The sequence below is a fragment of the Nymphaea colorata genome, chromosome 11 (genome assembly GCF_008831285.2).
Source record: "Nymphaea colorata isolate Beijing-Zhang1983 chromosome 11, ASM883128v2, whole genome shotgun sequence".
In the NCBI taxonomy this organism is placed as follows: Eukaryota; Viridiplantae; Streptophyta; class Magnoliopsida; order Nymphaeales; family Nymphaeaceae; genus Nymphaea; species Nymphaea colorata.
In genome coordinates this window covers 13136354-13157440 of record NC_045148.1, presented here as the reverse complement: position 1 = coordinate 13157440, position 21087 = coordinate 13136354, and the positions used below count along the sequence as shown (strand labels likewise).

The window sequence follows — 21087 nt, the reverse complement described above, 5'->3', positions numbered from 1 at the left end:
TTCTTTGTAATACTTTGGGCAGTTCAGAGCCTTTATTTTATTTTTTCACATAGATCACTACATTTTGGAGCATGGCATTACAGTTGTGTTTTTGTTTTGACAGTTAGGAAAAAAAAAAGATTGAACTGAGTGGTGCTTTCCATTTTCTGGTTTCCTTGGAACGTGAGGAAGTGGTTGCATCATTCTGTTTTGCTAACTTGAGTGGTGTTTGTTGTAGAACTTCCACAGTTCTTATTTAGTGGGGGATTCTGTCGTGATGGTAAGGTTATTGGCATTACTCAGCCTCGAAGAGTGGCTGCAGTTACTGTAGCAAAGCGTGTTTCTGAAGAGTGTGGTGTTGAACTTGGTCAGAAAGTTGGGTACTCTATTAGATTTGAAGATGTTACATCTTCGGCTACGAGGATCAAGTATATGACAGATGGGATGCTTTTAAGGTGATTCTTTTGTTTCCTTTGAGCTCTGCAACTTTCTTTTCTGCATTCATCACCATGCTTCCATTTGTTCTTGATTGTCTATCTTGTCTGCGGTTTTGGAATTTGGTAGTTCACACTTCACAGCTTAGCTGTGAACTCAGTGACTAGTTGGTCCGTCTAATTGCCTAGTTGTCGTAGGTGCTGGTGAACAGACTAATCTCTAGGTATCAGTTGGTTGGGCCCATCACCAGTGATAGGGACTAGTTTTTGACCAAGTTTCCAAAGTGCATTTTCTTATAAAAAATATGTTTTGAACCATGAACCATCAGATATAAAAATTTACCAAGTTTCCTCTTTTCCTTAATAGTTTCCCCTTAACCTACCTCCAAGGCTCCAACCCTTTCTTTAGTGCCTTATCAATATTATTTTAGTGAACCATCTTAGACCTGACTCAGATCAAGTAGCCCTGACTAGTCTTTTGAGGGCCTTGACCAACCTGAGTTTGACTTCTGATCTTGTTAACTAAGGTTCAAAATAGAATGGTCCCCTGGCCATTCAAAGCTTAGCAAGCTATTGAAAGTATTATTAGTTTTTTTTCCAAAGCAAATTTTATAATGTTTTTAATAAAGAAACCTTTACAATTTAAAAGGTGATTTCATAACAATTTATTCATGTTTGGTCTTGCACGTTGTCTTAAGTTCCTAATGTCTGCTATCTTTGAAATGTCAAGGTGGATATATTGCATTTTGCTTGCAGGGAAGCATTGTTGGACCCTCTACTTTCTAAGTATTCAGTTGTCATTGTTGATGAAGCTCATGAGAGGACAGTCCACACAGATGTGCTATTAGGCATTTTGAAAAGTGTTCAAAAATCAAGGTCACAGCAAGTCATGAACAAGGACAATGTCAAGAACATCGATAATATAGACTCCAATGAAGACACATCAATTGGAATAGGAAATGGCTGGAAGGGCCAAGCATCTCCCTCAGGTTGCCCTTTAAAGTTGATTGTCATGTCTGCTAGTCTTGATGCAAGGGGATTCTCTGAGTACCTTGGTGGTGCAAAAGCTGTCCATATTCAAGGACGGAAATACCCTGTGGACATCCTGTATACTTACACTCCTCAGCAGGATTACATAGATGCAGCTTTGATTACCATATTTCAGGTACTTATGGATTTAAATTTATTTGTACTTCTCTTTTTATTTCTTTTGTTTGAAATTCAAGGAATTTTTTTTTTGAAGGCGTTTATTGCACAACCTCTTATGAAGTCTTCTTCCATAACAAAATTCTGTTTCCTGTCCGCGGCAAAACAAAGTGGTATCAGTATAATATACACAAAAAGTATTCTTTCCAATGGACAAGTCTTACCTGCCATTGAAGTAAATTACATTCTCACATTTGGGTCCATTTTTACGGAGAAGCGGTTTTCCATTTGTATGGTTCTGCTTCAAATTTTCCTCTAATGGGATTCCAGCCATCAATTTTGTTTCTTCAGGAAATGGACACAAACTGAAGCCTGCAAGAGAAGCAAAAACAAATTTTAGTTGAAAATCGTCTTGCTCCTTTCTTGCAAATGCTTTTATTGATATTTTGTGGGTGTAAGAAGTTGGCATAATGGGTTTATACTCTCTGAGTTTCTAACTGGGAATTGTGAACCACCAAAATTTTTTAACAACGAAATGGTGTTTTTCTAAGAATTTGATGTCTGTACTCTGTAGTGCAAAAGGTGCACGGTAAGTTGGCAACATATTTCATAAAGCTGAGCCTTTCTTGAAGCCTTAGTACGCGTTATTTCTCCCTGCTTATGTTATTACACACTTTTCTTTCCTCAAAACTCAAAAGACCGCTTTTTGTGCCTGCATAAACCAAGGGATGGGATCAGGTAACGTGAGACTTGTCATTTTGAAGGCTGACATGGTAAACATATTTCAGCAACAAGAGAATTTCTTTTTTTGGTTTTCGGAAGTAATTCTTTTATATGTTGTGCATGGCTGTGTCCTGTGTCTTTGGACATTTTTTTTATATTTATATGTGGTTTTAAGCAGTAAAAACCTGCCGAGCAACTCAACTGTGTAAGAATCTTCACAAAGTACTCGTCTCTCCGTATGCAAAACAGATATGTTGAGAAGAGAGGATGAAAGAAGACGATGGAGGAAAGGGAGCAGCCGGCTTAACTTAGCCCTGCGTTACTTAATCTTTAATTAAAGAATAACCCTAATAGGGTACAACAGATTTGTACATAAAAAGATAAAAAATTACAAGAGAGCCACCGCCTAGTAGCTTTAGGCGTGTGGATATAAGGAGAATGGATCGGGTCTGTTCAGACCCGATCCCCATACGCTAACAGCTCCCCTCAAGTTGTGCATGAGATTTGATCATGCACAACTTGTTCTTCAAATCCCAAAAATGCTGCCCTGTGAGACCTTTGGTAAAAAGATCAGCTATCTGTTCATTGGTAGAGATATAAGTAGGCAAGATCTCGGCTTCTTCAACCTTCTGTCGAATGAAATGTTGATCAATCTCTATATGTTTGGTGCGATTATGCAAAATGGGATTGAAAGCAATTTTTATCGCACTTTGATTGTCACATAGTAATGATGACCGAACAATAGGAAGATTGAGCTCTCCAAGTAAATGACGTAACCATGACGCTTCAGCCGTCCCTGCAGCCATTGCTCTATATTCTGCCTCAGTGCTAGATCGTGCAACAGCACGCTGCTTCTTACTGCTCCAACAAATGAGATTAGAATCAAGAAAGAGACAGAAACCTGAAACTGATCGTCGGTCATCGGGATCGCCTGCCCAGTCGGCATCAGTATATGTATATATGCTATGTCCAAGAGAAACATTGGAACATTTGGTGTAGACTAGTCCATCTCCAAGAGTAGCTTTGAGATACCGTAGGATCCGCTTAGCAGCATCCATATGTCCTTCAGTTGGTGCATGCATGAACTGAGAAATCTGATTTACAGCATATACTATGTCTGGGCGAGTAAAGGTAAGGTATTGTAACATACCAACAATGCTGCGATAGAATGTGGGAGTGGAATATGCAGCAGTTCCATCAGATGCAGTCAATTTAGTATTCAGAACACTGGGGGTAGTGATGGGTTTGCAATTAGTCATACCTGCCCTATCCAAAACATCAAGGGTATACTTGTGCTGTGTAAGAGTCAAACTATCATTTGTCCTGTCAAGTTCGACACCCAAAAAATATCGTAATTCTCCCAGATCCTTCATCTTGAACTCTTGCTTCAACATACCTTTAACATAAGATATATGTGAAGAAGAATTCCCAGTTATAACAATATCATCAACATAGATAAGTAACCAGGTGGTAGCTTCTCCAGTGCAATAGATAAACAAAGAGTGATCGAGAGAGCTTCGGAGAAAACCAATTTGTTGTATGTGATGAGAAAAACGATCAAACCATGACCTAGAAGCTTGCTTCAACCCATATAGAGACTTGTGTAATTTGCAAACCCATTTTTGAGAATCATGAGTAGTGTAGCCGGGAGGTTGCTCCATGTATACCTCTTCCTTAAGAATTCCATGAAGAAAAGCATTTTTGACATCTAACTGATAGAGAGGCCATCCATACGAGACTGCAAGAGAAATAATGACACGGATTGTTCCCATCTTGATGACTGGACTGAATGTCTCATCATAATCTTCCCCATATTGCTGAGTGAAACCGCGCGCCACAAGTCGTGCTTTATACCGATCAATGCTACCATCTGGTTTATATTTCAGTTTATAAACCCATTTGGATCCCACAACATTCTTATCAGCTGGACGAGGGACAATCTGCCAAGTCTGACATTCATGCAAGGCTGCCATTTCCTCATTCATAGCTTCAACCCAACATTTTTCCTTACTCGCATTGTGATAAGATGTTGGTTCCACCTTTTTGCTGACTTCTGTCATAAACAGCTGAAAATCCAAAGAAAAACTGTTATAGCTCACCCATCTATCAATAGGATGTCGCACGCGTTGTGATTGGCGTGGAACTGCAGTAGGAACTGATCGCCTAGAATACACCAGGCCTGAGAACCGATTATGCATAGGTGGCTCACTGGGCTGAGAAGATGAAGGCATGCTGTCCAAGGAAGTAGTGCTGCTCAAGGAACTACTTACAGATGTCTCGGGCTCATTAACAACTTGCTCATTGTGCTCAGTCAACATTGATGCCCCTTGTCTTAAGATTTCAGCATGAAGCCAAGTATCATAAACTTCATTTTTGTCCTTGAGTGTCACAGAAGTAGCCTTGGGATCCTGTAACCTGTTCTCATCAAATACAACATGCCGTGAAATATGTACACGCCCAGTTTTAGGATTGTAACACCTATAACCCTTGTAATTTTCTGCATACCCTATAAATCTACATAAAACAGCACGATCTTGAAATTTGTTTCGCAAGGAAACATCAACATGCACATAGCACACACATCCAAAAACGCGCAACTCCTCATAACGTGGCTGCTCTTGGTGTAAAAGAAAAAATGGTGATTTTCCATCAAGCAAAGCCAATGGCAATCGATTTATAACATGTACAGCCGTATGGAAAGCCTCGGTCCACAATGTCATAGGTAAGTCTGTTTCATGCATCATGCTAAGTGCACTTTCAACAATATGCCTATGTTTCCTTTCAGCAATTCCGTTTTGCTGAGGTGTATGCGGACATGAAATTTGTCTAGTGATCCCATTATCTAGTAAGTACTCAGTAAATTCATTAGAAATAAATTCACCACCACCATCACATTGAAAATGCACAATATTACTGGAATATTTATTTTGAACTAAGGCATGAAATTGAGTGAATAGGCGAAAAACTTCTGATTTGTGTTTCATGAAATGGATCCAAGTATATCGGGAATATGAGTCAACAAAAATGACATAGTATCTACTCCCAGAAGAAGAAGGAACTGGAGCAGGCCCCCAAACATCAGAATATATGGTGTCAAAAACCTTTGGAGCTCTTTTATTTATTAATTGAAAAGGAAGGGCATGGCTCTTACAGATATGACAACTCGAGCACATGCTGGACTCACTGACAGAACTCAGACTGGACTTATCTAAGAGCCCGTCTGCAACAAGACTTCGAACAAAAGATTGACTACAATGAGCTAACCGACCATGCCAAATGGATGGTTTATTATACTCTGTGACATTGACTTCACTATGACTTGGAGAACATGAATCGGAAGGGTGAGATTTTGACATCTGTGGAGCTCCTTCAAGGACATACATATCTCCTTTGCGAGTGCCCTCAGCGAATGTCTTCTTGGTTCGAGCATCCTTGACATAAACAGAAGAGGGTGTGAATTCAACAGAGGATTGAGTATCATCAATAAGCTTGGACACTGAAATAATATTTTTCTGGACACTTGGAACAACAAGAACATTCTTTAATGGAATCGAAGAAGAGCCCATAGAAATTTGTACATTTCCAATGTGTGATATTGTGTGATGGGAACCATCTCCCGTGACAACTGAGCCTTTATCTAAATAAGGGAGAGCACTAGAGAGATTACCTGCGTCACCAGTAACATGGGCTGCTGCTCCAGAGTCCACATACCATTCTCCTTGCTCGTTTTGTTTCAAATGAAGCTTAGACAGGGCTGTCATGAGGAGTTGTTGTACGTCTGCTGAAACATTAGATCCAGATGATGATGAAGCTGACCCTGCTGCTGCCTTGTTCTCACGTCTAATCTGATTATTTTTGTTCTGTGGGTTGTGCCAACATTCTGACTTTACATGCCCCCTCTTGTTGCAATAGAAACAAGTCGGAACCCTTCTAGATGTGGCAGATGTAGTATTCATGCCCTGTGGTGTTGGGAGAATCCCTCTTCCCATTCCTGCCTGAGGAATCCAAGTACGAGTGCGATTCCCTTGCAATGCATGTGTCCCTGTGATCAGTACATTGTGACTGTTGGAAGGAATCAAATTCTGTCGCTGAACACGACTAGCTTCGTGTTGGAATAACTTAGCCTTGAGATCTTCGAAAGATGGAAGAATAGGTAGGACTTCCAAGGCTGTGCAAAAAATATCAAAATCTGTTCCCAGTCCACTCAAGGCTTGTTGCACTTTGTCCTTGTCGCTGACGGGATGTCCAATGGCAGCAAGTTGATCACTTACACTTTTAATTTCATTCAAATATTCCAAAACAGTACGCGTCCCACGCTTGATGTCCTGAAATTGCCTTCTTAACTGCAGAAAACGTGCTTCGGATACTTGAGAATACGTGGTGGCAAGGGTAGACCACAACTCTAGGGCTGTTAAATCATCATCAATACCTCCTAATACTTCCTCTGACAAAGTAGAAGTAATATAGGCAACAAGAGACTGGTCGTGAGCCAGCCAAGCTTCATACTCAGGATTATTTTCAGTAATGGTTTCATATTCAAATCTGATTTCACTCATAGCCGCAGCCCCAGCAGCTTGATCTCCCACTACGGTTTTCTTCACTTCACGGTCAATATACATAGGAGGTGCTGGAGTGGTCCCATCGATATGCCCGTAGAGTCTATGACTTTTGATAAAAGGGACTATTTGACGTTTCCAAGTCAAATAGTTACTATGATTCAGCTTTTGTGAAATAAGTTGGGAGAGAAAGCTGGAAGATAGAAGAGAGGGGGTCGGCTGATCCATAATTGATTTAGGGCAACGACAGAAATTAGGGCAAAACGATGAGAAGATTAGGGCACAACGATTAGGGCAAATCAATTAGGGCAAATCACGCAAGATTTAGGGCAGAAACTGAAAAGAGGGATGATCACGCCAGAAAAGAAAAAAATTTAGGGCAGATTAGGGCTAATCACATCAAACTGAAATCACTCACCGGAGGACGATGCAACCTGGCTCTGATACCATGTAAGAATCTTCACAAAGTACTCGTCTCTCCGTATGCAAAACAGATATGTTGAGAAGAGAGGATGAAAGAAGACGATGGAGGAAAGGGAGCAGCCGGCTTAACTTAGCCCTGCGTTACTTAATCTTTAATTAAAGAATAACCCTAATAGGGTACAACAGATTTGTACATAAAAAGATAAAAAATTACAAGAGAGCCACCGCCTAGTAGCTTTAGGCGTGTGGATATAAGGAGAATGGATCGGGTCTGTTCAGACCCGATCCCCATACGCTAACAAACTGGACTCTGTTTGACTCTGCTGAAACTTGGTTTGACTCGGCCAAAACTCATTTGACTCAGTGTAGTCCAGTATAAAATTTTGTATTTTTGTAATTAACAAGGTGATTTGTTTATTAATTACTTAATTAATTTTTGACATGAATCTTCTAACTTATTAAATATAAGAATTTAGAATCATTGTTCATTTATTAAATTTGCTTTTTATAAATGAAAAGTTAAAGCTAATTAGGCTTAACCTATTGTATAGTGCATTTATTTCAATTTTTAAGACATAGGACTCTTTACTTTTTGGTTTTTTAGTTTTGACAACATTAAGTCATTAACATACATGTCGAATTTGTTAACCATTAGATAGTTTTTAATGTTGAATATATTAATCTTAGTGTTTGATTTGTATTGACTTGTTTTTCATTGACATATTGATTCTTGCCACAGTTTTTTTGAAATATGCAATTATAGAGTAGGAGCAATTGCTTAATTGTGCAATTTCTGGTTATGAAAAAAAATTAGAAAATATAACTTAGTATTTGATGGTATGAATTATACATGTAATCAAACCATTTTACAAAATTTTTATGTTTAAATGACAAGTAATATATTGTTTTTATTTTTCTTTTAAAAACAATAGTTAACAAAACCCAGCCTGAGTTACCGAGTTGATCCACTGAGTCACAATTCAAGAATGAATGAGTCGTTTCCGAGTCACCAGTTTTAAAATATTGGTTTTAAAAGCTAGGTGTCTTGGTGAACATATGAGTGTCACATAACACTGACATAGAAACTGATTATCATTCTTTTCTCTTTTGCTGATTATATTGCATTTACACTAAAAGCTGTTTCTTCAATATACTGTAACTTTGTCTAGTTCTGCACATTTTGTTGAATCATGGATTCAATTTCTAACTCCTGTTTCAAGTTGTAATAGATCCATTTGGAGGAGGATTCAGGTGACATACTTGTGTTCTTAACTGGGCAAGAAGAAATTGAGTCGGTGGAAAGACTTGTTCTGGATCGTTGTCAACATTTAGCTGATGACAGTAAAAAAATTTTCACTGTTCCTATTTATTCAGCGCTTCCTTCTGAGCAACAAATGCAGGCTTTTAAACCAGCTCCCCATGGATTCCGAAAGGTACATGTTTTCGTCCTTGATTTGCATCATATAACATGTGCATGTACAGGCGTTGTACCAAACACTCACCATGTACATAATATCACAGTTATTTGCTTTTTTTTCTCTTGACAATTGTGTATTCAGAAGTAAATCTCTTAAGTTTATCTATTTGTTATTCCCTTGTCCATTGGAATGTCTGTGGACTTTATCTTCATGATGATAAATTAATTTTGAGTCTTTGACATATAGCACTTTCCTATTACAACTGAATCACTGATTGTTCAAAAGGAGGTGTCTGATTGTGAAGCAACTGTGTGTAAAGTTCCTAAGTTCCTTTTTGATACTTGTACAGCTCTGATAGATTCATTCGGTTGTTGATTCCTTCAATGCATTATTTGTTAAGGGACTGTTGCTTGTATGTTTTTTCATGCCTCCTTGTTATCTAGAGCACATCTACTTCATAAGGGGAATTCTGTTCTCCAAGTTCCTATACTGATAGATTTTTGATATTTCAGGTTATATTGGCAACAAATATTGCTGAAACATCAGTGACAATTCCTGGAATCAAGTATGTGGTTGACCCGGGATTGGTTAAAGCACGTTCTTATCATCCACACACTGGAATGGAGTCACTAGTTATTGTCCCTATTTCAAAAGCACAAGCTCTTCAGAGAAGGTGGTTTTTTTTTTTTGTCCTTTTTTATGGTAGCAAAAGATCCTACTGACATCCTTCTCCCTGTTTTTTGTTAATTCAAGTCATGGATATGTTTTTATTGTTTACGTTTCATTGCCAACTCTTGTCTTGCCTCTGTCGATCATTCATGTCAGACTGGATAATAAAAGGTCTGCGGTACTGGTTTAGACAAGTTCTCATTTTAGTTCATCTATATATGATGAAAGAAAATCTCTTGGCGCCTCTTTGTTACATCTTGGAGGCTGGAAATGAAACACAAACAAGATTCCCCTTCCCATCATGGAGACCTACATGCGTGCCAATATACAGGGAAACCTTTTGTGTGAAACCTGCAGCTTTTGGTTCTCCATAGTGTGTGCAGCCTCCTTCATTTGATCACTATGGCCCCTCGTGTAGCCCTAGATCAGAAAAAATGTGGATGAAAGATGTTATAGTAGGATCTATCTGGCAGGTCTTGGCTCAACATACTGAGAAGCATATATGAAGTAGAAGAACGACAAGTAAGAGGAGGAAGAAGAAAAAGTGACAAATATAGGCCAGTCAAATGTCTAATGTTGTTTCCATACAAATTTGACAATTTCTTTATTACAATGGCCAAGGTATCTGAAGTCATGCTGCACTTAGACATGTCAATAGAAGTGCTTCTGCTTTTCAAAAGCACTTGTTTACATTGGGGAAGTTATTGGGGAAGCTTTAGAAGAAAGCTAGATTGGTCCTTAGAAGAGCTGATGTATAGTTCTATGTGGGGCCCAACACTTTTTTGAATGTGAAATAACTCGAAATAGAAAAACTGACCCTCCGATATGATTCATATAGCAAGTTCGAGAGAGACAAAAATATGCTTGGCAGAAATGTAAAAATACAACACGAAAAGGTAAAAAGATACCACTACATTGTTCGCAAGGGTACAGAATAATACATTAGATTCTATGTTTTCTTGATAATATTCTCATTAAATGTATTCCATCTGTGTAAACCGGAAATTAACAAGCATTTATTGTTTCAGTGGTCGTGCAGGTCGGGAAGGCCCAGGGAAATGTTTCCGTTTATACACAGAAGATGAGTTTGACAAATTGAAGGACTCTACTGAACCAGAAATTAAGAGGTGTAGCCTTTCAAATGTTGTCCTACAGCTGAAGGCTTTAGGAATTGATGATGTCCTTGGATTTGATTTCATTGATAAACCTTCAAGGTGGGAGGTTCTCCTGTTTAAGTGAGATGGTCCTTATTTGTATAATCTAGAATGCCTGTATATGGTTTTTATATCTTCAACATGATCACTTGGCAAGACACAATCTCCTTTTTTTACTTAACAACATTTGATGCTGTCCATAATTCTTACCAATAATTGTGGCTTCTGTTAAAGAGGCATCTGCTTTGATCGCTTCACATCTGCAATTTTTTTTTATCCAGGAGTACTACATTTTTTATTCTATATACCATATTTGCATGTTGTTTTTAGTTGTTCACACAGTAGTGTATTTCTGTCTGGGAAAAGATGCATCTGATTGCAATTTTTTGTTCTGTTCTTTATGCTGCAAGGGCAGATGATTAAGTGATGATAAAGATACACCAATATTACAAGATTATAGTGATTTCTTCTTGTCTGGTTTTCATGATGTTCTCCCTACATGATTTAACGGTCTTTAGATCTCATGCACTGTTCTCATAAAATGGTTAGGTTTCAAAAGGAAAATGATTGCTCCTTTATTTTCCCAACGTAATGAGTAGCTGACATTTTGCCATATTGGAAATTGCTTTTCTGCTTCTGTCCAAAACTAGTAGCATAACTTCATGCAGAAAATGATGCAGGATGGCCATTGTGAAATCCTTGGAGCAATTGTATGCTTTGGGAGCACTGACTGATGAAGGCAAACTGTCAGATCCAGGTGGGCATCATATGGCTCGGTTACCACTGGATGCCATGTATGCCAAAGCGCTTATCCAGGCTAGCACGTTCAACTGTTTGGAAGAAATGTTAATAGCGGTAGCAATGTTGTCGGTTGAATCCATTTTTTACTTCCCCAGGGAAAAGATTGATGAGGTACATTTTAATATGGCTGATCTTGGTTGTTTAGGTAGCTAGTCATATTTTGTGCAGGTTATCTCATGCTAGTGTGCTGTTAAGAATCTGTGTATACAGGTGCTTACTGAAACACCATATATATATATATAGGTCTGCTTTCCTTCCTCCATTAGGTTGTATGGTTGATCTATTTTCTTTTTCTGGTATGATAGATTGCTCTCAGGTGTTTACTGAAATACCATCTGTGTCGTATCTTGATTCAATGACCTTTTTAAGCAGAGATGATAGGAAACCTGGCTTGGAGGAGTGTGCTATTTTGAGTTATGAGTGTTCCTATTTATCTGACTTGTCAGTAATGCCATTGTTACAAGAGAGAGAGAGAGAGCCCAAAAAGAATCAATCATTAACGTAACCCTAATCTCTATTAAGAGAGATTAGGGTTGGAGACTTTACAAAAGTAGTCCAACAACTATAAGAAACTATTTAAAGACCTCCTCCCTAACTTTCTAATATTCCAAAAACACTCTTTTACATCTTTAATATTCCCCCTCAAGCTGGAGCATATATATCAATCATGCTCGGCTTATTACAACATCTCAAGAAATCGCCTATGGGAAGAGCTTTAGTGAGGATATCAGCTGCCTGATCTTCTGAGGATACATGAATAGTGCTAACAAGTCCTTCTTGAACTAAGTCTCAAATATAGTGACAATCCACTTAGTCCTCTCATGGAAGACAGGATTGTTAGCAATATATGTAGCTGCTTTGTTGTCACAATACATTTTGATTGGGAGATTCACTGAAACACCCAACTCAAAAAGTAGTGATCTAACCCATGACATTTCAATCGCAGTTTGAGCCATAGCCCTATATTTCTGACTCAACATTAGAACGAGCCACCACATTCTGCTTCTTGCTCCTCTAGGAAATAAGATTACCTCCCACAAAGACACAAAAACCTGCACTAGACTTCATGTCATCTACAGATCCTGCATAATCAGCATCACTATACGCTTCAATGTACATTCTCCCTTTCTGAATCATAGCCCCTTTCTCGGGGCTGATTTTAAGTATCTGACAATCATTAGAGCAACATCCCAGTGAACTTTTTGGGGTTTTTCCATGAACTGACTTAACTTATTCACAGCAAAGCCAATATTGGGGCGAGTGATAATTAAATATAACAGTTTCCCTATCAGAGATCTGTAAGATGTAGAGTCAAACGGCTCTGAGTCATCATCATGTATATGAATGCGAAGATTCATGAGAAGTGTGGTAGGTTTAGCCCCCAATAGTCCTGTTTCCTGCAGAAGATCAATAACATATTTCCTTTCAGACATTACAACTCCTTTATTACTACAAGCCACCTCAATACCAAGAAAATAACGGAGTTGTCCAATGTCTTTTGTAACAAAATTTTGTTGTAAAAACTCTTTTGTTTGAGCTATCTCTTGATCATTTTTCTCGATAAGAACAATATCATCCACGTAGACAATCAATATCACAATTCTTGTTGAGCCTCGCTTGATAAACAATGAGTGATCAAGCTGGGATCGGCGAAATCCATACTTAGATAACACCTCAGTAAGTTTCTGGAACCATGCACGAGGACTTTGTTTAAGTCCATAAATAGCCTTCTTTAATTTGCATACCTTGGAACACTCCCCCTGTCGCTCAAAACCAAGTGGTTGCTGCATATAAACAGTTTCAAAAAGGTCTCCATATAGAAAGACATTTTTCACATCCAGCTGAAAAATAGACCACTCTCGCTGGACAACAAGAGATAGAATCAATCGAATAGTGCCCAACCGAGCCACATGCGAAAATGTATCACAGAAGTCAACACCATAAGTCTTGAGTATAACCTTTTGCGACAAGACGGGCCTTGAACCTTTCAACTGAACCATCAGAATGATACTTGTTGGTGAATACCCATCGTGATCCAACCACATCACAGTCTGTCGGGGGGGTCTATCAAATCCCAAGTCTCCCTAGAAAGAAGAGCATCCATTTCCTCCTGCATGGCTTGTCGCGAACGTGGATCTAATAAGGCGTGATGATGAGAAGACAGGATAACATGACTGGATAGAGCTTGATCAAACTGCACCAAACTTGTACTCAGATGGGTAGTAGAGACAAAATTAGAAATAGGATGTAATGTGCACTGTTGCTTGCCTTTGCGAATGGCAATAGGGAGATTTGATGCAGAATGGTCATCATTTAAACCTGAGTCAGACTTATCAGTGGAGCTTACCTCTTGAGACGATGTTGGTGGACGGTTGAGAGAAGGACCTAGACGACGAGTGTAAACCAACGGAGGATCAAGAACATTTATATCTTTTTTGATTGGCTGAGTGGCTAATAAAGACACGTTTGATGGCTTGGGCACCAAGTTTATTTTTGTTTGGGCCTAGGATATGTGTAAAGCAAGTGCATCCAAAAACTTTAGGAGGTAAATGGAATAATGGACGCCCTGAATATAGAATTTGAATGAGAATACGTTCTTGGATGGAGGAAGAGGGTAATCTATTAATGACGTAACATGCAGTAAGAATAGCATCACCCCAAAAATAGGCAGGCATGTGAGAATGTAGCATAAGGGTACGAGCCACATTTAAGAGTTGCCGATGTTTGCGTTCAGCTACACCATTTTGTTGGGACGTATGTGGACATGTATATTGAGGTCGAATTCCATGGTCAGCATAAAACTGAAGTAGAATGGAAGACTTAAATTCAAGAGCATTATCAGTGCGAATATTTTTGATGATGAATCCAAACTGAGTTTTTATTTCCTTGATAAAATTTTGAAGAATACATATGACTTCAAATTTTTCCCTTAACAAGAAAACCCAACTGACTCTAGTAAAATCATCGACTAAAACAAGATAATATCGAAAGCATATCCAAAAAGGAACCCGACTAGGACCCCATACATCCACATGAATAAGATCAAACAGACTCTGACTCGACGGACCCTGACTCAAAGGAAAGACGCTCTGTGTATGCTTGCCCAACTGACAAGCATCACATAAGAATGACTCTGATGGAGGAATATCTAGAAACATGCGACGAAGTTTCGGTACTAACGGATGACCCAGTCTGAGATGCCATTGGAAAGGAGAAGGCTTCGAAGGGACTGAAGATGCAACAACATCAACTGGGATCGACAGAAAATAAAGTCCCTCACGTTCATGGCCGCCACCAATCATCTTCCTAATTAGTAAGTCCTGAAAAGAACAAGAACGAGGGTCAAAAATGACTTTATACTTTAAATCAATAGCTATCTGTTTAACAGATAACAAATTAATAGGAAACTGAGGAGCATATAGCACACGTGTAACAGTGCCTAAATGTGTGAGGTAGATATCACCGATGCCCAAAACAGGGGACAATTTGCCATCTGCCAGCCTAACATGCTGTGGTGTAGAGAATCTAACAAAAGATGAAAAATTCTGTGATTGATTACAACAATGTCTAGAAGCACCAGAATCTATCATCCATGTCATACCTGGATCATCAGTAGAAGTACCAACAGAGAATGCTGAATCTATAACAGTAGCATCGGCAGATGTAGAAGCACATGTAGAGGCAGACCTCTGAGCAAGAACACGATCATATTCATCCTTACTTAAGTTAAGGGAATACAACATAGATATAGAAGGATCCGTAGAAGATTCAACCATAGATATTGTTGCCTTTGAATGGGCTGCTTGGGATGAAGAAGGACCTTTGCCGGTGGCGATTCTACCTCCACCACGTCCAGAGGAGACGCTCAAACGGAGGTGAGGATGCTTGTCCCAACAACGATCCTCTAGATGACCAATTTTGCCACAATAAGAGCATTGAAATCTGCTACGTCCTGCACCACGGCCTGTACCACGTCCCATAGTGCCACCAAAAGAACTAGGGGCCCCGTCCTTTTGATATCACAAGTGCAGAGACTGGTGTGCCATGCATATTTTGAGAAAGAGTGGCTGCAAGACGATTCAGCCTATTATACGTGTCTGCTAGATCTGGAAGATCACTGCCTGTGAAAATTTGAGACTTTGCCACAGAGTATTCTGAAGATAGGCCAGATAGGAACTTTGCTACCATACCAGTTTCAAAGTGTGATGCATAACAATGCTGACAAGGTGGACGAAGAGCCTTTAACCGTTCATATGCAGCAGTCAATGTAGCAAAATACTAAGATAGGTCCTGATCCCCTTGCCGTATGTTGCATAACTCCTCTTCCAGTTGTAGGATTTTGACTACATTAGTGGCATGCGAGTATGTCTTCCTCAAGAAAGACCACATATCCTTGGCCTTGGTATAACATGCAATAGTTGGGGCTATATAAGACTCTACACTATTCATAATCCAAGACATAACAATATAATTATCTTCATCCCACGCAGACGCAGCATATATCCATTTTTTCTCAGTAGGTTTATCCTCCTCAAGGATATATTTCTTCCTATGACCAGCCACCGACATTATGAATACCCTAGACCATATTTCATAATTGGAACCATTGAGCATGATCGTGGTTCCATAAGAGAAGGAATTCCTAGACATCTTGTATTCAGTAGACCCTTCAGATTTACCGTTTTCAGCCTGTAGAAATATGAACAAGAAGAGGAAGAGAAACAACGATCACGATGTAATGTGGAAAACCCTCAACACGAGGGAGAAAAAACCACAAATGAGGAGGAGTTGGTGCCCACTAGAAGCCAGACTCTCTCTCTCCTTAGATTATCATTAACTCATAAGGATTAGAGTTACATGACTTAAGTAGTGCCCAAAACGGGCTACAAGGCGGGTCGGGTATGGATCCGGACCCGAAACATACGATCTATGAACACTCCCCCTCAAGTTGGGCATACATATCAAACATGCCCAACTTGGATACATTCCTCTCAAATGAAGCTGAAGGAAGAGCTTTCGTCAGAACATCAGCAGTTTGGTCTTCAGACTCCATGAAAGGTAAGATCAACTCTTTTGCATCAATTCTTTCCCGAATGAAGTGACGATCAATTTCAACATGTTTTGTTCTGTCGTGAAGAACAGGATTGTTGGCTAAGTTGATAGCAGACTTGTTATCACAGTACATCTTCATAGGCCCTTCAATCTCTATTCCAATGTCAGTCACCAATATCTTCAACCATAGTAATTCTGACACTCCCATAGCAACTGCCCTATATTCTGCCTCTGCACTAGATCTAAAGCAAACATCCTGTCTCTTGCTCCTCCATACAACAAGGTTTCCTCCCAAGTAGACACAGTACCCTGTAGTAGATCGTCTGGTATCACCACAACCTGCCCAATCTGCATCAGAATAGTCCTCGATTTCCACAGTCCTTGCCAGGATTTTTCTTCAGGTAGCATAGCACTCTGTCCACAGCCTTCAAATATGCATCGGTTGGTGCATGCATGAATTGGCTCAAAACATTCACCGCAAAGGTGATATCAGGTCTCGTGAGGGTAAGATAAATCAACTTCCCAACCAGACGTTGATATCTTCCCTTGTCTTCTTCACAGAGAGGCTCTCCATCTCTAAGACTCAACCTGTGCCCAGTGTCAAATGGAGTAGGAGTAGGTCTACATCCCAATTTACCAGTTTCTTCCAGCAGATCTAATGTGTACTTCCTTTGGTTTAGTACAAGACCAGTACTAAACCTAGCAACCTCCATACCAAGAAAATACCTTAGCTTGCCAAGATCTTTGAGATCGAATTCTGTAGCCAGTAACCCTTTTAGCTTGATAATCTCCTCCTCATTATCTCCTGTGACAATCATGTCATCTACGTAGACCAGCAGGAGAGTAACCCTGCTCTCCTTCTTCTTCACAAACAGAGTGTGATCTCCATTTCCTTGTTTGTATCCATGACATATCACCACTCTTCTCAGTCGTTCGAACCACGCTCTGGGCGACTGCTTAAGGCCATATAAGGCCTTTTTCAGCTTACAACATTTTCCTGGTTCTTCATATCCTGGAGGCATATGCATATATACTTCTTCTTCGAGGTCACCATTGAGGAATGCATTCTTAACATCCAGTTGATACATCTTCCACTCCTTCATCACAACTAGGGATATAACCACCCTCACTGTCTTCATTTTCGCAACAGGAGCAAAGGTTTCTAAGTAATCAATTCCATATTTCTGGCTAAATCCCTTGGCCACAAGTCGAGCTTTATATCTTTCAACACTCCCATCTGGTTTGTACTTGATGGTATACACCCATTTGGATCCAACTAAGTGAATTGCTTCAGGAATCTTCACCACTTCCGCATGTCATATTTCTTCTCAGGGCATCTATTTCTTCTTTCATTGCATCAGCCCACTTGGAGTCACTTTGAGCTTCAGCAACAGTCCTGGGGATCATAGCCAAAGAAAAAGTAGAAACAAAACACTTGTAATCTTTTCCAAGTCTGGAATAAGAAACAAAATTACCAATGGGGTGTTGAGTACATGACCTGACACCCTTTCAAGGAGCAATGGGAAGATCTTCATTCTTCTTTTCAACCTCATCATGAGTCTCCACGGTCTCCACGGTAGGACTTGGTTCATCCAGGGAAGAAGTGGCATTGGGATTGGAAGTAGATCTAGCATCATAAGTCATCATCTCTGTCCGAGTACCTCGTCTAGAGTAGAACTGTCCAAACAACCGAGGGCCTTCCTTCTCAATGCTAGTGTCACACCTTTCCTCCTTCTCAGGCACATCAACAATAGTAAGCGATTCTGCTTTCTTGTAGTCCAAAAAAATCTATAAACTGAAGTTCTTGTCTCTGAGAATACTCTTCCCTGCCCACACACTGCTCCCCCTGAAGAGAATTCTCACCAAAGTAAGAGGCATGTTCCAAGAAGCTAACATCCCTCGTAACATAAACTCGACCAGTAATAGGATCAATACATTTGTATCCTTTTTGCGTAGGAGAGTATCCAACAAAGACACCTTTGATAGACCTAGGATCAAGTTTCTTGACATTTGGACTGTGATCATGGATAAAACATACACAACCAAAAACACGAGGAGGAAGAGGGAATGGTGGACGACTGCCAGGAAGCAACGAGTGGGGAGTCCTACCATTCAAAACACGACTGGGCATGCGGTTAATAAGATAGGCACTAGTAAGAACTGCATCACCCCAATAGTGTTTAGGAAGATTTCTCTGAAACAAAAGAGCCCTGGTGACATTAAGAAGTTGACGATTTTTCCTTTCAGCTACCCCATTTTGAGGGGGGTGTAACTACAAGATGTCTCATGAACAATCCCCCGTTGTCTAAGAAATTCCTCAACAAGCTGACACATGTATTCACGGGCATTATCGGACCGGAAAGTTTTAACATTCGCACCATATTGGGTATGCACAAGAAGAATGAATGTCTCGATGATACGAGGAACCTCACTGTGGTCTTTTAACAAGTACACAAATGTAGCACGAGAGAAATCATCAATGAAAGTGATAAAATACTGAAAACCTTGACGGGTATGAATTCCCGAAGGTCCCCATACATCAGAGTGAATCAGGGAAAAAGCTTCATTAACACAACTAGTAGAAAGAGGGTACGAAGCCCTCACATGTTTGGCAAACTGACAAACTTCACAAGAAATGGAAGACAAATCAAAGGAGGAACACAAGTCTGGAAATAAATGTTTCAAAATCCCAAAAGGTAAATGCCCAAAACGTTCATGCCAGTACATAAAGGACTGAAGACAATCTTCTCTTCTCTTATCTGTCTTGCGGATCGCTGTCAACAGAGTAGTAGCCACACGTATGGGAAGACGATATAATCCATCAGAAGCTAAACCAATCCCAATCCTCTTCCCTGTCATCAAGTCCTGCAAAACACAGCGATCGGCAGAGAAAATAAGTTCACAATTCAATTCTTTAGTAAGCCTACTGACTGACAAGAGATTTAAAGGAAACTGGGGAACATGTAAGGCGCCCTGCACTTGAAATTTGTCCAACAAGGACAGAGTGCCTTCGCCTGCCACACAGGTAGAGGAACCATCTGCAAGAGAAACACGTTCCTTTCCCGAGGACAACTTATACTCATAAAACAATTTCGGATTACCTGTCATGTGATGAGTAGCACCACTATCGACAATCCATTCCCCCACAGAAGAGTTACCTTTATTGCCAATAACTGCAAGAGCATGATTAGCTGTAGTTTCCTCTGAGGTCTCAACCTTGTTGACATCGATCCTGCCCAAATAAGCCCTTAGTTCACGAAGCTGATCAACCGAAATAGAAAGTTTTTCCCCACTGGATTTGGGCGCCTCAGGCCCACGTGTCTTCCCACTAGAAGACCTCCCTCTATTGCCTTTCTTGTCTGGATAGAGATCCCAACAGTAATCGACAGTGTGACCCGCGTCTTCTTGCAGTGTGTGCATCGGTGAGGGGGTCTAGCCAAGCCTCCAAGTCCACGACTCACAGGGGCTGATCTCTCATGAGAGAGATCAAGATCCCTCTTGCCTTCATTGGTTACCAGCCTTCTCTGTTCTTCTGCTTCAACAACCGAGTATATATCTTCAATACTGGACACCTCTCAAGAATTCAGAAGCTGGCTTCGAACACCTTCAAACTCATCATTTAAGCCAGCTAAAAAGAGGAACACTCTGTTTTCCCATTTCTAAGCAATGTAAAGTACCTGATCTTGGGGACAGTGCCACGGAATATCGGAGTGAAGGTCAAGTTCTTCCCACTTGGCTTTCAAAGCCCCATAGTATTCTGGAATAGAAGAGTTCCCTTGGCGAAGGTTATAAACAGTCTTCATTACTTGATAAGTGCGAATGACCGTCTTCTTCTGGCCATACATTTGCTCAAGGACCACCCACATGTCCCGTGCAGTCTTTTTCTGAAGGATAAGAGGCTGAATCTCAGCGGAGACAGAGTTGACAATCCACGTTTTTACTTGATTGTCCTCAAGGAACCAAGTGTGCCATGCATCACTTGTTCTTGCTGGTTCAGGGTTGCTCCCGTCGATATAGGCCATCCGACCACGGCCAGCAATCCCCATAATCATAGCCGGCGACCACGAGAAATAGTTCTCCTTTGTGAGGCGAAGAGTAATAACCTGCACAGGAACGTTCTCGGGTCTCACAGTTCCAATTTCAGTTTGACTGACCATCGACGAGGAAGGAGAGGCTGCCATAATGACAGGCCCACACAACGACGAGAGCAACAAGGGCAGGGAGCGACGGCAGCGTGGAACCCTGAAGACGGCGACGTCGGCAAAAGGGCGGAGCGTGAGGTGCTTGACGGCAGCGGGAACAGAAACCGGCGGCGGAAGGCCCTTGGCGGCGCAAGAGCAGAGGGCGGCGCTTGGAGGCGCTCGCCGAGTGCAGGAGGACGAGCGGCGGAAGGGCGGACGGTGGCAGACGGCGGACGGCGGCGGCAGTCTTCTTGGCGTCGGACGGCGGCGGCAGTGGCTCCGTCGAACGATAAACAGGGCGGGGCGCCTCCTCCAACACGTGAATGCCGGAACTTCACGGCTCTGATACCATGTAGAAATACGAACAAGAAGAGGAAGAGAAACAACGATCACGATGTAACGTGGAAAACCCTCAACACGAGGGAGAAAAAACCACAAATGAGGAGGAGTTGGTGCCCACTAGCAGCCAGACTCTCTCTCTCCTTAGATTATCATTAACTCATAAGGATTAGGGTTACATGACTTAAGTAGTGCCCAAAACGGGCTACAAG

The 21087-nt window shown here is 40.7% G+C and overlaps 1 protein-coding gene across 8 annotated transcripts in view; it reads left to right on the top strand.

Moving 5' to 3' along the window:
• The window catches only part of LOC116264085 (pre-mRNA-splicing factor ATP-dependent RNA helicase DEAH10-like), a 35332-nt gene that overhangs the window by 11020 nt on the left and 3225 nt on the right, over positions 1-21087 (top strand). For all 8 annotated transcript variants that reach the window (XM_031644044.2, XM_031644048.2, XM_031644045.2 and 5 more), the window contains 6 exons: positions 218-434; positions 1170-1578; positions 8491-8694; positions 9192-9352; positions 10377-10562; positions 11183-11414. In XM_031644044.2, coding sequence (XP_031499904.1) covers positions 218-434; positions 1170-1578; positions 8491-8694; positions 9192-9352; positions 10377-10562; positions 11183-11414 — 1409 coding nt within the window. The remainder of the gene's footprint in view (positions 1-217; positions 435-1169; positions 1579-8490; positions 8695-9191; positions 9353-10376; positions 10563-11182; positions 11415-21087) is intronic.